Source organism: Myzus persicae, unplaced genomic scaffold, assembly GCF_001856785.1.
Source record: "Myzus persicae strain clone G006 unplaced genomic scaffold, MPER_G0061.0, whole genome shotgun sequence".
Lineage (NCBI taxonomy): Eukaryota > Metazoa > Arthropoda > Insecta > Hemiptera > Aphididae > Myzus > Myzus persicae.
Genome location: NW_019103984.1, coordinates 113,818 through 129,908, shown reverse-complemented (window position 1 = coordinate 129,908; position 16,091 = coordinate 113,818). Strand labels below are relative to the sequence as shown.

The window sequence follows — 16,091 nt, the reverse complement described above, 5'->3', positions numbered from 1 at the left end:
AGTTGATATCAGTTGTTATGACGTGTGTTGCGAAAAACATATCAGGCCGCGAGTACGTACCCGATGAAAAATATTAATTGTAAACAATGACTGTTGACGAAAATGAACGATACATGAAAATTTAATTGGGATTTTACAGGGTAGGTAATGGGTATCATCATATAAATTAATATCACAGTTAGTATAATAATATATAGAATTATATTCAAGAAATCAAAAAAAAAAAACAAAAATATTCTACTTGAATACACGGAATAATTTAATAAAAGTTATAATAAAAATATAAATTATAAAATTAAAATAAAAACAGATTTCCATTTTTTTACATTTAATACCCTAAAATTAAAAAAAAAAGTGTTTTATACATTATAATAATTATTCCTTTTTTCTTACATTATTATAATACGTGTACATTTAATATATTAATATGATCTTCAAACAATAATTTATTACATTAATAAATCACGAAAAATAATATTTTACAAATAAAATATTGTCGCGTCGCTGTGCGAATGGCAGCGTGCGTTTGTTTGCGTATGTTTGTATGAGTATGTGTGTATGAGTGTTTGTGTATAATGTATTAATGTGACACGAAAAATTAAAAAATTTAGAAGTTAATTTTGGTTTCGTTGGTTGGTTTCGAATAGGGACAACAAACAGGGATATAATATATTATTATTATTATAAATATATTAAGAAAAGGAATAAGTTTTCCTCGATAGAACGTGAGACGAAAAGTTATACTATTTTATATAATTATGTATATCGTGTCTCTGAAATATCAAGTTAAGCGTATCCTTGTCGACGTTCTTCGTTCCGTATGCTACTCGCCAGGCATAACGCGAAAACGATGCCGATCAGCTGAAAAAAAAAAATGACGCGTTAAATTAAGATAAACATTTTAAACAGTTTTTGGTTATTTTACTGTTTTTAGGAATTTGGGACTTCAGTCGAGTAAGGTAATTTCTTAATCATGCCCACCCAAACCTAACCCCCATTTTCCTCTTTAATAGTGAATTTATCAAAATTACGATTTTTAAGATTTTTTCAAAAGACCATATTTTCAAATTTATATATCTTTTATTCTTGTCCTGTCGAGGTTCAAACTATAATTTTTCAAATGATAACTACCCATTTTTAATTAAAATTATTTAGTGCAGCCGTGCAGGGATTCTCAAACTCTTATAAACACTGTACCCCTTTTTATCAATACATTGTTTTGAGTACCCCCTTCTTAGTTACTAAACTAAAAAATATATACAAAAATGTAAAGACTTTTAAAGAATTTTTTCCTTGTTGGTATGTTGGCCAGACTCGTACCCCTTATAACATTTCAAGTACCCCCAAGGGGTAAGCGTACCATAGTTTGAGAATCCCTGATTTAGTGAGTAATTTTTTTGAGAATGTATCGAATTCCAAATTCCAACGAGTAGCTTCTGAGTTTTTAAAATGTTTATACTAAGGATAATAATACTCATAAATAATAATTCTTAAATATATTATTTAGCTATTATTACTTATGGATAATGAAGTCAATGAAGACCTGATAATAACATAAAATATCTAATCCGCGCCATAAACTTTTCCTGCGAAAACATGATATTTTACAATGGCCGATTATTATTGCACATTAATTGTTTCGCTCTAAAGACTAAAATTAAGAATCAAAAAGACAAAAGATATGAATAATTGTTAAAACAAATGTTGACAATGTTATCACCTATCACGTTATCATAATACGGCAACAGTCAACACACAATATAATCCGCAAACCGTTACCTAATATTACAAATTATTATGTACAAATATATTGTACTTAAAACGAGTATTTCGTGTGTATACTTATAACTAACCGTATTTACTAAATAGTGATTACTAATTTGAAATACCTGTTATTTAATAGGATAAACTGATAAGAGATAGGTTTTGTTCTAGACAGTGCTATTGATGTATGGCCTTATATCTATACTATAGATTCTATAATATTGTTGACATGGCTATAAAACACTAAAATTTATACGAGAAATCGATCGTCGTCTGTATAAGTTTTAAGTCAACATTTTAAAAACCCTAAGCACTGCAGATATATATCTGTTACTTTTAAATGCTATAATATTTGTATTGCTTTTTAAATACTTAAGTTAACGAATCTAAATGTGAACAAAGTACGTACCTGTATTTGTAATATTACAATTATTTTGTATTACAACTTTCAGTTTTCTTAACAATAAAAAAAATATTAAAATAGAAGAGCGATTTAAAACTAGAAATACTTTGATTTTTACTATTTAAGAATTTTCATTACAAATTAACATTCTCAACACCAGCTGTTGATCAGGCAGTGAGACCCATATAGGTGCCTAATATATATATTAAAATATTTAATGTTCCAAGATAACATAATTTATAGTATAATTATGAATTCATATTTTATAATTTCAAAAATATTCTAATATTACATTATTTTTTAATATTTGAAAATGCCAAAAGAAAATGGCCAACGAGGAATGGTATATAATTTTTACTTTATATAAGCCCAATGGAAATTAAAAATTAGTTTTGGCGTTGATATCCACTTCAAACCATCGGTATAATTCGTGGGTTATTTTTTTCCTTCACATGTGGTATGTTTTAATCCTCAATTATATAATATACATATAATGTGAATTATACGAGTGAGAAAGTTATAATATATTATAGTATTACTACCTAATGAATCACGAGTGTCTAATGGATTATATGTTGACTAACAGCATTTGTTATGGATCAATGATATTGTGTACATTTTTTTTTTATCAAACTTACATGGTTCTTAACTACCTAGTTTTTCAGTATAAAAACACAAGCCTAATATAGTTAGAGTATAATATTGTAATTAATAGTCATGATGGGCTTACCTCTCCACCAGCGATTCCCATGATGATCTTGAACAACATGCCTGACTTGTCCTTAACCAAGTCAATAGACTTTTGCAAACAGCCGTCCTGCCACGCCTGGGCCTTCGAGCACGTCGTCCCTTGGCCACCATCATCTCGGCAACAGGTGTGAGGTAGAGCGGCAGCGTTGCGTTCGGTCCAATAGTTCGGTCCGTCCACACCACAACAGCGGAACTAAAAATACATAAAACAAATGGATTATTAGAAATTTTAATTATTATTGTAATTACCTATTAAACGTATACCTAATTAAAATTATTTCGAACGCAGTGTATTATATCATTACGATACGAATTTGTAAAACAAGCCGTATACTTAATATATTATTTATGTTTGCGAAAACATAATAATACTCTTACATAAGACTCTTATAGTCTAAAAACACATTATGATAAGGACAACTCTGATAAATGTATATGGATACGCTGAATATTCAAAAATCTAACTATCACAGTATTACGTTAAGCGCAAGATTTCGCATCCTCTTCCTTTCGTTGGGTTAAAAAACAAATGAACATCACAATCTTCTAGCATATACCAAATACCTACATTGTAGTAAACAAAACACAACACATTGGTTCGTATACTTCACATCCACTAAAAATATACTGGATTTCGTCAACCATATACATTTCAATCTAATTAAAAAAACTAATTTAATACAATCTTAAATCATTAATATGTTATTACTAATAAGCTATAAGGTAGAACTAATATAATAATGCATGTTACCATCATAGGTAATAATTGGTCATAATTGTCACTGATTCTTTGTTATAAGATACGTATAATATATTTATTATTTGTCGTCTATCGGTGCATATACAATATACATTTTACATAGATAGTCGAAATGTTGAGCTCAATTTGGAAACTACAACTAGGCAGAATCGTACTAATCTGAGGGGTCTGTTATTAATATTAACAGTAATGTTAAAAATCAAAAACATTAATAAATTCGTATAATTTCTACTTACGTCGTGTTGTATTTCGTCGACAAGAGCGTGTGATTCCGACTTATTCGAGTAATCTTCAAAAACTGTGGTCAACGATTTTCGAGTGATCGATTCCACTTGTCCTCTGTTTACGTACAAGAAAACTCCAGTGGCCGCCTCCAACAGGAAGAACGCTAACAGGAACATTGCGTACTGAAACGATGTCGTATAAGTATCATTACAGTGCGAGTATTTCATTGATATAATATGCATATGCTGGTTTTAACAATATGTGTGTAGTAAGGGTGAACTGGCCAGTTGTAATGATGTGCTGCGGTTACAGAATCATAGAAAATAAATAAACTTAACTATATAACTATAAAGCAGTGGTGCTCAACCTGGGGGTCGCGAAATTTTATTAGAGTTTTGCCAATAATTTTACACCAAATAAAAAAGTTATATATTACTATATTACTATTTCCTGGTCAAAGTGTGGGTCAATTGCGATAATTAAAAACAAATGTCGCTCCAGATTAAATGTTGAAGTTGATTTAAGAGTAGTAGTAGGTAGTGTCAAATATCAAACCAAACATAGAATCAATCATGTCTACAATGCAAGCTCAGATTTCTCATTAAAATAATTTCTTAGTAAGTTTACAATTGAAAAAATATTGAAATGTTGTTTATCATTATAATAATTTTAGCAGATTTTTAATTTTAGATTTTATATAATTCTAATTTTGAACTTTTTTTCATGTTTTAGATTAATTAAATTAAAGAAATATTAAAATTAACGTTTTAATTTATATGAATAATACGTTTGCATACATTAATATTATGAAGTTAATATATATTATACACTTACATAATGTTGGTAAGAATGGGGGTCATATTACCAAAATAAATAACTTTGGGGGTCGTGGATCAAAAAAGGTTGCACACCACTGCTATATATAGACATATAGTATAGTAGCTGTTACATGCTAAGCAATACAAACGCTGCTAGAGCCGGGGGCCGCTGAACATTTGACGGTATATTACTAATACAGTTGTCTAAATACCAAACAGTTTTAAACCACAACTATTGAACAGAATATAAAGGAAGTATATAATATGATAGGTTCATGATCAAATCATGCAGTTTACAGTTAGTATTATCAATTAACAAGTATATGGGTACATTCAGCGTCCATGTTTTAATCCCCGATAAATGATAATACAAATAATTAGTAATGCTGGGATAAATGTGCGATAAAAATATCTGCACCTGGAGTGAGGCCAGCGTGGATCTTATAGATTTAATGAAAATAATGATTCTTTAAATTATGCTTATTTTCCGCAATTAGGGATGGGTAATTCCTGGGAACATATGGGGATTGGTGAATGGTGGATATAACAAAGCAACTGTGGGGACAAATTTAAGTTAACGCATCATAAGGCCAAATAATGGCTATGCATTTTATTTCAATATTCAATTTAATAAACACTTTTTTAGTTGACTGTCCGTTCATCGTAATTTTATGGATTACGCATACGCGGCAAATATTCCACGACTTGGCGTATAAAACAAAAACAAAATATCGTTTACCTATGAGTACAACTTGTAATTTTGTGTCCGTACGCATGATTAACAATTTAAATTTATTCCGAATAAAATCAACCATGCATACGAATTGTACATGATCATTCGTAAGAATATTATATTATTTAGTTATACCTAACTACTAATATAGCTTATAACCTATATGATAAGAAAATCGGGACAATCGACTGAACGAACGTCAGAAATAGAAGGAATTTAACAGAGGACCAACACTTTCCTAACAAAAACATAAGATAATTTCCCATCCGAATGCTTAGGTCATACCTACCATTATTCAATAGAAAATGACTACACTGACACACAGATGTCTTACTGGTTAAGATCTAGTCAGAAAGGTTTAGTACGCTAAAATATTTTTAAAAAATAAGAGGAACTCCGATTTCTCAAGCAATGGTCATAAGTACATTTTTGTTTTCGAAAAAAAAAATGGGTTTTTATACAGTTTAAACTTTAAAGTATGTCGTATGACATTATACTTAATTGTGTGTGTGTGTGTGTGTGTGTGTGTGTGTGTGTGTGTGTGTATAATATATTTTATTATGTCATACCATTGTAATCATGCAATGGCTCTCCCGGATAGCTCCGCAACAGCCGAAGAATGACACAACGAACACGGCTCCACCAATGACGATGAATGCCAGAGCCGCCAGACCAGCCGCATCTCCTGATGCTTTGTTGGCCAGCTCTTCAGTTTTAGTCGAATAATACCGGGTAAACAGACCCAAAGCCAGCAGTGCTAGACCAGAAAGCTGAAAAATAAACAACAGTGTTATCAATTTACCATATCTCACGGGGGTGTATATATAATACGCTTCCGACAAAAATATCACCTAACTATTATAAAATATATTTTATTATAGTATTTTACAGTGTTCATAATTTAGATTATTATTATGAATGTTGAAAAATTACGATAGTAGATCTGAATCATATTCGATCGGAAATATTTGGAATATTTCATCAAGCCCGGCTATCTATATTAAGGTGCAAAAATGCGGTATTGCACTGACTGCACTCAACAAAAACCAATCTGGGCAGACCAATGCTTTGATTACCGTTTCTTACGCGAGGACGTCAAAAATGACAAAATAATTATATTTTTTAATATTCATAAACACAAAATCCATCTGTGCGATGCACCACAAATTCGATGTTCGATTTTGCTTCATGAAAGTACACATGTTATATTTATAAACAGTATTTATCAAGTTGAGAAAAGGTCATTAGACTATAGGCAATAGAAATCTTATCAATTTTTAGGCCAGTGAGGAGTGGTTTGTAATAGGGCTCGCGGAAAAATATCATATGCATATACAGCGTCTCCGTTACAGTTGATCACTTTCTATCGCCACTAATAATATTATAAGACTGATAATCGATAATATGAAAAACGAATACCTAATTAATGAGGTGATTAAAATAAATTTTACCTAATAAATGTGCAGCAGTGTTATCTGTTATTGATATAATAATATGTAGGTATAAAAATACGCAAACAGTAATTAAACCGTTTCCAAATTTTTTGAACAGCTGGTATACAACAGGAATAGGCACACGTTGATACCGTAACACACCCACACTACACCCTGAGTTATACGTCTGTTTAATGTATATTTATTTTTTGATGCGGTATAACCAATTTGAATTGTTCCGGATATAAAAATCTTAAATATTCTATATGGTGGTTTCGCTGCCAGTCGTAATATTTTGTAGAATTATCATATGTGAAGTTAAGTGTAGTAATTAAAATATTATGTTCCTGTTTCTCGAGACCTCGCTAAATGCTATTCTATGTTCTAACATGTTACAATATTAATATACCTACCATTTATTTATTTAATAATTATTCCGATATCGGAAAAAGTTCTAAATACGTAACATATTTGGTTATTCACTTAATTTACTAATGACTAATACTCATTCTTATCGAACACAACGTTGCAATACTTCGGCCAATAACCATCGAAAATAGGCTAAGCACATTGCTATATTATACGTATTGTCACAGTTTTTGCGTCTGTACCTCAATATTGGCCGTTACTCGTTTCTGGACGGCATACAATAAACGGTACAAGTTTAGAAAAGTCGTGGGAACAAGTACTGTAGCAGTCTCAAGTGGCTAAATTAAGTGTATAATTATATAAACAATAAAGCGTATTATAGTATAGTTCATACTCGCAAGAAAATTACTCATATTAATCAATTATAGCGGGTGACTCAAATAATAATGTGGGACTACAATTTGCAATATAAGATAATCTTATTCAATGCACGAATCACATGTTGCAATAGCATAATATTATATTGTTATAGGTGTAAATAACGATAAACAATAATCTATTTTATTGTAGAGTTTGATCATTGTGGTCCCTTTTAAGACAAGTAAATTGTTCGTTTCCGTCGACATAAGACTCGAGTGCTTGTCGGAATGATGACACATGCGTGTTATATATCTACATAACATTATTATTACTACTTATGAATAATTATAATTTATACGATGCTAAGATAATAATAAACAATAATATAACCATTATTATAATGGTGCCATAATGCCATAACGCCAAAATGGTGTTTTATCTATTTTAATTTATAATACAATAATTAATTACCATCTAACTTTTAGTATCGTCAATCTCGAGAGATGGGTTTGAAGACGTTAACATATTTTATTTCTCCGAGAACGCTTCTTATCCAAATGTATTGTCTCCGTCTTACAAACGTACAACCATTGAGTACAATATATATTGTACAATTTATACTAAAATACTCAATAGGCAATGGTAGGTACGACATTTTATCAAATTTGCATTCAGCAGAGCCTGCTATTCTGTGTTGTTAGCTAGTTAATGGTTTGAATTTCTCTGATGTCAAACTCAAAGATAAGTACCATATCTGTAATACGAGTAGGTTACCTGAATAAAATATTACAATTTAAAATACTCATAACTCGCTTAAAAATAAATATATCGTAAACCGACGCTCAGGCACAGATAATGTCTTCATTTTATAAATTGATAGTTAGTCAATTCATTCTAATATTGTTAAAGCTAACACAAAATTGGTCCTGCTGAGAATTGCTATATTGTACATTATATGAATAAGACGGAGACTACTGACTACTGCACACTTCTATACGGCATAATGCACAATTAATTGAACGGCTCCCTACAACAACTAGATAAGTTCATATTTTTTCAAGACGACCTTTCCAAAATTCACTATTCCATTTATTCTCACTGTCACTTTCGGAAACATGGAGACTTGCCTAGATGTTGCCGGATGCCTCTTTCAACTGTGTGTTATTATTTTCAAAGTATACTTTTCGATTGCTTTACAAAACCCGGTGTTTGGTGAGGATCAGTGAATATAAATATATCACATAGGTAATAAAATAAATAATATATATTTTAATGTTATAAAATAATGTAATATAATTAACTAATTGCCTGGATTGTTCCTATACATAACAACACAGTTAAATAATACGCTTATATTACAGTCTATACAACGTCTAACTAGTATATTATAGTATTTAAATCATTGTCATGTTATTATTGATTACAATTTATAAATTATAAATGTTCGGTGCCAGCGTGCCAGCGATTGATATCTATTGGTCGAAATAGAATTACGATAGGCAATTCCGGCTGATCGTGGTATTTTAAAATATCAGTCTACAGACAATTATTGAGACCATAAATCAGATAAAATACTATAATAGAATATATAATTATAATAATAACATATATTATCGTTTATCGGGTACCCAGCGGTTATCAATCGCCAAATCAATAAAGGGCGATAAATGTGATCAAATTAGGGGTGTAAATAATTCACCTTGAAATTCAAATAAAATATATTTAAATGTGAAAAAACTAAAATGATGTTTTTTTACAAAACAATAATAATGACCGTATGCACTTAGATTTGAATCGTACCTATACTTAATAGTCCCATAGCCGTGCGGCCTCCGATTTCCCAAACAATATAAAGTTCTAACAATAACACTCAGTTGAATGGTTCTAGTAGTAATAGTACACTATACAAGTACAAAATATACATGGAAGTCATTAGGCGGGTATTATTCCAAAGACCATTATAATATGTATTTTCGTACAATTATTTATTTTTACGACGACGACGACGCACGCGTATAATTGCTCGGAGTTTTTTCATGTGCAATAATTATCTTCGGCCAGTGGTGTATTCGTGGCGCTTGCTTTTATTTGTGTAAGCTTGAAAAGAGTCGGCCGCCGGCCCGCCGCTATCGATCCGAACGATAAATTGAAATTAATTATTCAACGAGCCATAATATAGTGATTGAAACGCGCTACAGTATATTTCATAATATATTCATAATTTCGATCAAGTAGGACAAAATATACGCGTGCGCGCACGCCGTTTTACAACACACGACATAACGTTATTATTATTGTCGTCATGACAGAGATGGAGTTAAAAACGAAAACAGACGGCTCACGAACATGTAAAACCACACATTCTAGTAGACAGTTGTAGAAGTGTAGCGCAAATTATTAAACACTTGTGTCGGCTATCCCATGTCCATTTGTTGATTCAGCAACACATATACTGTATAGTACCTATATTACCTATATTTTGGTAGGTGAGTGGGTGATTGGATGTTGGGTGATTATTCATCGTTTATCAAACAACGACTCATTACATTGTCAAGCATCATTTCAATAAACATGTTGCACCAAATGATTCGTTGTATAATGAATAATTTATCATTTAACGTAAATCGAAAAAATAATAACAAGTCAAAAATGTCAATTCTTATAAGACATAGTAGCATAATAATATTAGAAGACTCGAAATATTTTGAAAATTATTTCATGCCGAGAAATTGCATCAATGAATGTTCGGCGAAAAATCCGAGGTTTCTGCAGTTTGATGTTCATTATTTAGTTTAAAAAAAAACCTTATTTGGTCAAAAACTAGTTTGCGTAGAAATTCCAGACTCAAGTTTTCCCGAAGTACTGGACAATTTTGAAATTTGACTCCCAGAATACCAACTACAAGGAAATACCATGGAAATATAGAAATTCAAATTTTGTTTTAAGTATTCGACAAATTAAAATTTGACACTATCCAAAATTAAAAAAAAAATTTGACTAATTGACCCTTTGACTAAATATTGATTTTCTGGTACCCAGTGGCTATAGTGGTATATTATATATAGCTATTCATATAGTGAGTTCTTAGAATTATCCACAGCGACACATATTATTAGCTGCCACTGATAATAATAAGTATGTTTGTGTGCAAAACTGCAAGAGTACCTGCAGACCGATACATTTTGCAGTCTTGGTCGCAATCGTGCAGTCGATATTACTCGGATTTTCAAAAACCGTGAAAATATGATAGATCGCTTTACAAAATATATCAAACCACTGAGATTATAAATGTATTTAAATGCGCTTTTATCGTATACAATAATAATATAATACAGTGTCGGCTATGGACGCAGAAAGATGATGTCGGATTTCCGGGAAAAATTAATCATCTGCCTGGCGATAGTGATCGTGACGCGCTGCAGCGTACATTTTATTATAGGTAGTAAGCCGTTATACTTGTTCACGTCTCGGGACACGCAATTATCTCTCGATTCGATGAGCGAAACGAGTAATGCGTAATAATTTCATTGTCGTCATTCTATAAAGCGAGATAAATCGATTGTATTTATATACTTTCCTCGGCGTGGTCCGGCGACCGTCTATAAAAAACGAGCGTGGCGTTGAGCAACGCGATGTACCTTCGCTATCAGTTGTACAGCTACGATAATATTATTATCATGTTATTTGATAAGTACCCAGATATGCACAGGTCGTGTATGTTTGAGATGATTTTTTAGATTAAAAAATGCATGTTCGTCGTTATAGCAGTGATTGACGCATTACAGTGACTACACCGGGTGTTCAACGAGTGCACTGCATACCGCGAGTGGGCATAATCCTATTGACGAATCAAAATTGTTGGCGAAATAGTCATAAGGAAGAACTGCTAATTATATAATTTAATTGAACACATCAATTTAACACGTTTGGTAGGTACTGTTTGGTTATACCGATAATAATAAAATAAATATCGATATGTCATGCACAGTGAATAAGCCATTTTGTATTTTTTTAATTTTGTCAATTTATTATAATTAATAATAGTTAGATATTATATACAAGCAATGTGAACAAGCATCATCAGGTTCAAAATATAAATTAGAACAAAACAAAATGGACAGTGGGACTTTAACGGGAGGTACCTATACTACATAGAACCTAATACTTACGGACAAAAAAAATGATTACAAATATCAACAACTTGTTGACAACAACTATGATACTATTTCAGTATAATAAAATAAACCATAAAGTATATTATACAATGTCTAATATGCTGAGGTTACGCAATGACAATATTATGTAGAGTGAAACGAAAAGTGTATTTATTATACAAAAGAACGCTCGGAATGACTTTCCAGATTTCAACAAATGTTTTTATTCTCAACCCGAGTAAATGATGAAATCGTTTGCATGATAGTATTACATACAATAAGCAGATTTTGTAGAATTAGAGTGAATCGCATTTATTTAGAACTAAGCAATTAATATTTTTAACAATTTATCTAATATTCATACCTAAGTGTAATCTGAGATGACGAGAGAAGTTGCCCCCATTTTTAAGCTCTAATTCATTAAATATTAAAACACATTTTTTTTTTTGTCTATATTATGAAGCTTGATTTTGAATATTCTATATACATTTCATGTAATTACTGCTTAATTAGTAATCTGTTGCTATATAATATTTATATTGCAATAAGAACAATTATATTACTCATCGGAACAGTGGATTTAAACCGTGGTTCATGCCCCCCGGGGGTCCCCGGTACTTATGCAGGGGACCGCGATGAAGTTAGGGTCCGTGTTCTACAAAATATTAAGAACCGTTGCATTACAATATGGATAATCAGATAGTATAGACACTACCAGCTTGATATATTTTCAATAATTGTACAGCTTTAACATTATATAATATACTATAGGTATATTCTTAATGTTTACATGCATTATTATTCAGTATTGGTAAATTGTTTGAGAGTAAGAAGTATGTAATTTCATCCTTCAGTAGGTACCTACTCACTAAATTTAAAAATATTATTGTAAAGTTGTTTTTATTCCCCTCTTTTCCAAAAAAAAAAGAATATTTCCCCAAGGTACTACTAATACAAATACCTACTATTGATTGTATATTATATTATTTCACAACAATGGGAATTTCTCGAGTTCAAAATTTTACTAGACCGGAAGAGCCCCACACTAGTTGCAAACTTTCTTATAAATATATCAAATTAGTCTATAGTAAATTAATACTAATAATTGAACGTATAGGCTTAGTCAAACCAAGAAAAACCTAAATGAGCAAGCAGATAAATAATTTTAAAAAAAACAAACGGACGACATAAAAATTCCGATCGACTTGTATCGTAATTTGTCAATGCTAGGGAACTTAAATGCTTAAACAGCATTTTAGAAGTAAGTACATCATAAAATATTATTATACCATCACAGTTGAGGTTTACGTACCACGCGTACGTGCACATAATAATCATTGTCCAAACCAAAACGAAAACGAAAATACATATAAAAATGATGACGGAAAATGATGGTGAAACAAAAACGTGAGCCTACAGCCGAATCGAATAAAAACGAATAATTTCAAACGACACGGTGGTGTTGGGTGTATCCATACGATAAAAAAAAAACACGAAAATACGCCTAAAATCATTAGACCGGAAATCGCCCCCCCCCCCCCACAAACACGACATCGAGTCTAGAGGACAACGCGCCTATAATTATTATAAAAACACGACTCTGCAACTTGTGGTTTGGTAGCGTTTTGTCACATAATATATTATTATTTTTAATTATTATTATAACTATGTATATTATATTATTGTATTGCGTTATATTTTGTACACTAAATAGACCTTATAGTAGGTACTATAGTAAAAAACACGATGACCGACCGACCAGTGACAAAATCCGCGTTTTTTCGATTGAAAATGATCATAATATTATATATACCGTTCCGAAACGAATCGATAACAACTCGGCTTATACCTGAACGGTTCACACGGTCCACGGTCAGACACACATAAATATATATCGTGTTTTCATTCGGAAAAGTATGCAAATTATTGTTATGGCAAGAATACCGGCAGCCGAAGATTGTACAAACTGCCGTTAAACGCATCCCGAAATGCAGTTACAACTGTCGGTTACGACAGTCATATCTTCTTCGACTAACTATCTAATTAGTTGTTAAACCCATTTTGAAAAACGTTGACCGTTTTGTTTGCACACAGTACACAGGAAAAGAAAAATTATGCACAAAAAACCTTTATCTTTTCCTAATAGATGCAGATGTATGTGTATTATGTGTATATTTAAATGATTTGACGATTGGTCATTGTTGTTGAACGGTATTGTTAAACCCTCCGGATCCTACACTCTGTACAGTGTACACATGGACGGGAAAAAACTAGCCAACGACAGGTCATCAAGATTCTCGAATATTTACAATTATTTAAGTAGTAATCGCCACAAACACTAAGGTGCCTAACCTAACCTATATCTAACCTACTTTCGATCGATCATCGTCTACAAAGGATTGTAAGAAACCCTGAAGCGGCTGAATCAATGCAAATGAGTAAAATAACGATTCGTGGCCATTGTTTTAGAATGAATTTTTGAAAAGATTGTTTCAAATGATTATTTGTATATATTGTACCTATAAGAGGCGAACTAATTTTTCAACATAATATATTTTTTAACCTTTTTACTGTCATACAAATATACAATGTATAGGAAATACATTTAATCGAGAAATTACACACCAATTCTCAAAGAATATTATCATAGTCGATAAATTATGTACAATGTACATCAATATTTTTGTTACGACCTTGAGTAAAACCCTGTGGTCATAATTGACATTTCAAGTACCACATTTTTGTTCCGTTATTATAATATTTGATATGTGAACATGCCTTTTATTTGTTTATAGAGAAAACGAATTCACGCAATCGACAGCTTTATTTTATTATACAAAGTATATACATATAATATATAATTTACAAGACAAGTGTCTAAAGTGTCTTAATAAATTACAATATTTTCGAGGACGTGACGGGCGTATGGCCAATTTATTTTCAATTTATTAAATACGTGCATAACACCGATCGATTTGCAAGTACATGAGCAATTTTTTTTCAGTAGCTTTAAACTACTGTGAATTTCATAGATACATCAGTACATAATAGACACGATCACTGGTATGCGGCGCTAACACGACGTTCTAAGGTTTAGTAATGCATTAACGCCCTTGCAACGACTACGTTGTCATCATCGGTGTAACTAGTATTTACTAATTAATTGTCACAGGTAAACAGAAAACTCGAAAGGAAAGAATTGACAAAAAAAATAGGCTTACGAATGCGATAAAATACACTTTAATCGAAATTAGGAACAAATATTATTATATAATTAACAAGATTAGGCACGAAAAATCTACAGAAACGCTCTGAATGTATATGTACCGGCCGGCGTTGCTAGCTCCTGGATGGATGACCACCCAAGTTTTTAGCAACATATCCTTGCCATACATACATAAACAGGGGTTACGACCCTATCAAAATAAAATCCTACTGAAAAAAATATAAGAAAATATACAAAAAAAACCTTCCCTCACCCATTGGCCTATGTTGCGCGGGTTCTAACTAAAAAAATATTTAATTAGAATAATTTAAACATTTATTTAGGAATATAAAGGTACAATAGCTAAGAATATATCATAAAAAAGAAAAGAAACAATGTATTTTATGATATATAATAAATAGTAAATACGAAAGTACAGCGAAGTGTTATCACGGGGCTGCCAAACTAAAAGTTATCGCAAAGGTTATCAATGAAACAAATTGGCGAGGGAAAAGGTCATTAGTATCTTGTGGGTCATTAAAATTTTAAAAATTTCGAAAATCATCATACCATGTAAAACTTTTGAATCTCTGATGATAGTCTGATCTAGTTTTCATATTATGTAGAATCACTCTACAGTGATGAAAAAAACATTATTTAGAACTCTTGAAAAACTGATTAAAAAAAAAACTACTCACAATAGTATCTACGTACAAAATTTACTCGTTGTTGTCGTTTAAATTCTGTCGATTGAAAAAAATCAAACTGCTCTCTGCACGAGTTTAACTCGAAAAAGACAAGCGTTTAATATTATGACAAAGGCCTCTTCAAAAATATGTTAACACACGATACACCCTATATCGACTCAACGAAGCGTTACAGGACACACAACTGACAAAATATTTACAATTTTTCAAAAAAAAAAACACAATTTGTTTGAACATGTATAACGTACCAACCTATATGGACAAAAAGGAAATAATCTCTATATTATATTAATACACTAAACATATTATATTATATAAATGTAAAACACATATAATTCCAACTAATATGCATTATTAATTATTATGGCGATTGCCCACTTGTAGCGTTGAAGTTTTTTGTCATCAAATTA

General features: G+C 31.2%; 1 protein-coding gene across 1 annotated transcript in view; it reads right to left on the bottom strand.

Moving 5' to 3' along the window:
* Positions 1 to 474: 474 nt before the first annotated feature.
* The window catches only part of LOC111037217 (CD63 antigen-like), a 38,646-nt gene continuing 23,029 nt past the window's right edge, over positions 475 to 16,091 (bottom strand). Inside the window, exons 2-5 of the mRNA XM_022319624.1 lie at positions 6,023 to 6,223; positions 3,914 to 4,084; positions 2,898 to 3,110; positions 475 to 861 (exon numbers count right to left, since the gene is read on the bottom strand). Of these exons, the coding sequence (XP_022175316.1) occupies positions 787 to 861; positions 2,898 to 3,110; positions 3,914 to 4,084; positions 6,023 to 6,223 (660 nt within the window). The 3' untranslated portion in view covers positions 475 to 786. The remainder of the gene's footprint in view (positions 862 to 2,897; positions 3,111 to 3,913; positions 4,085 to 6,022; positions 6,224 to 16,091) is intronic.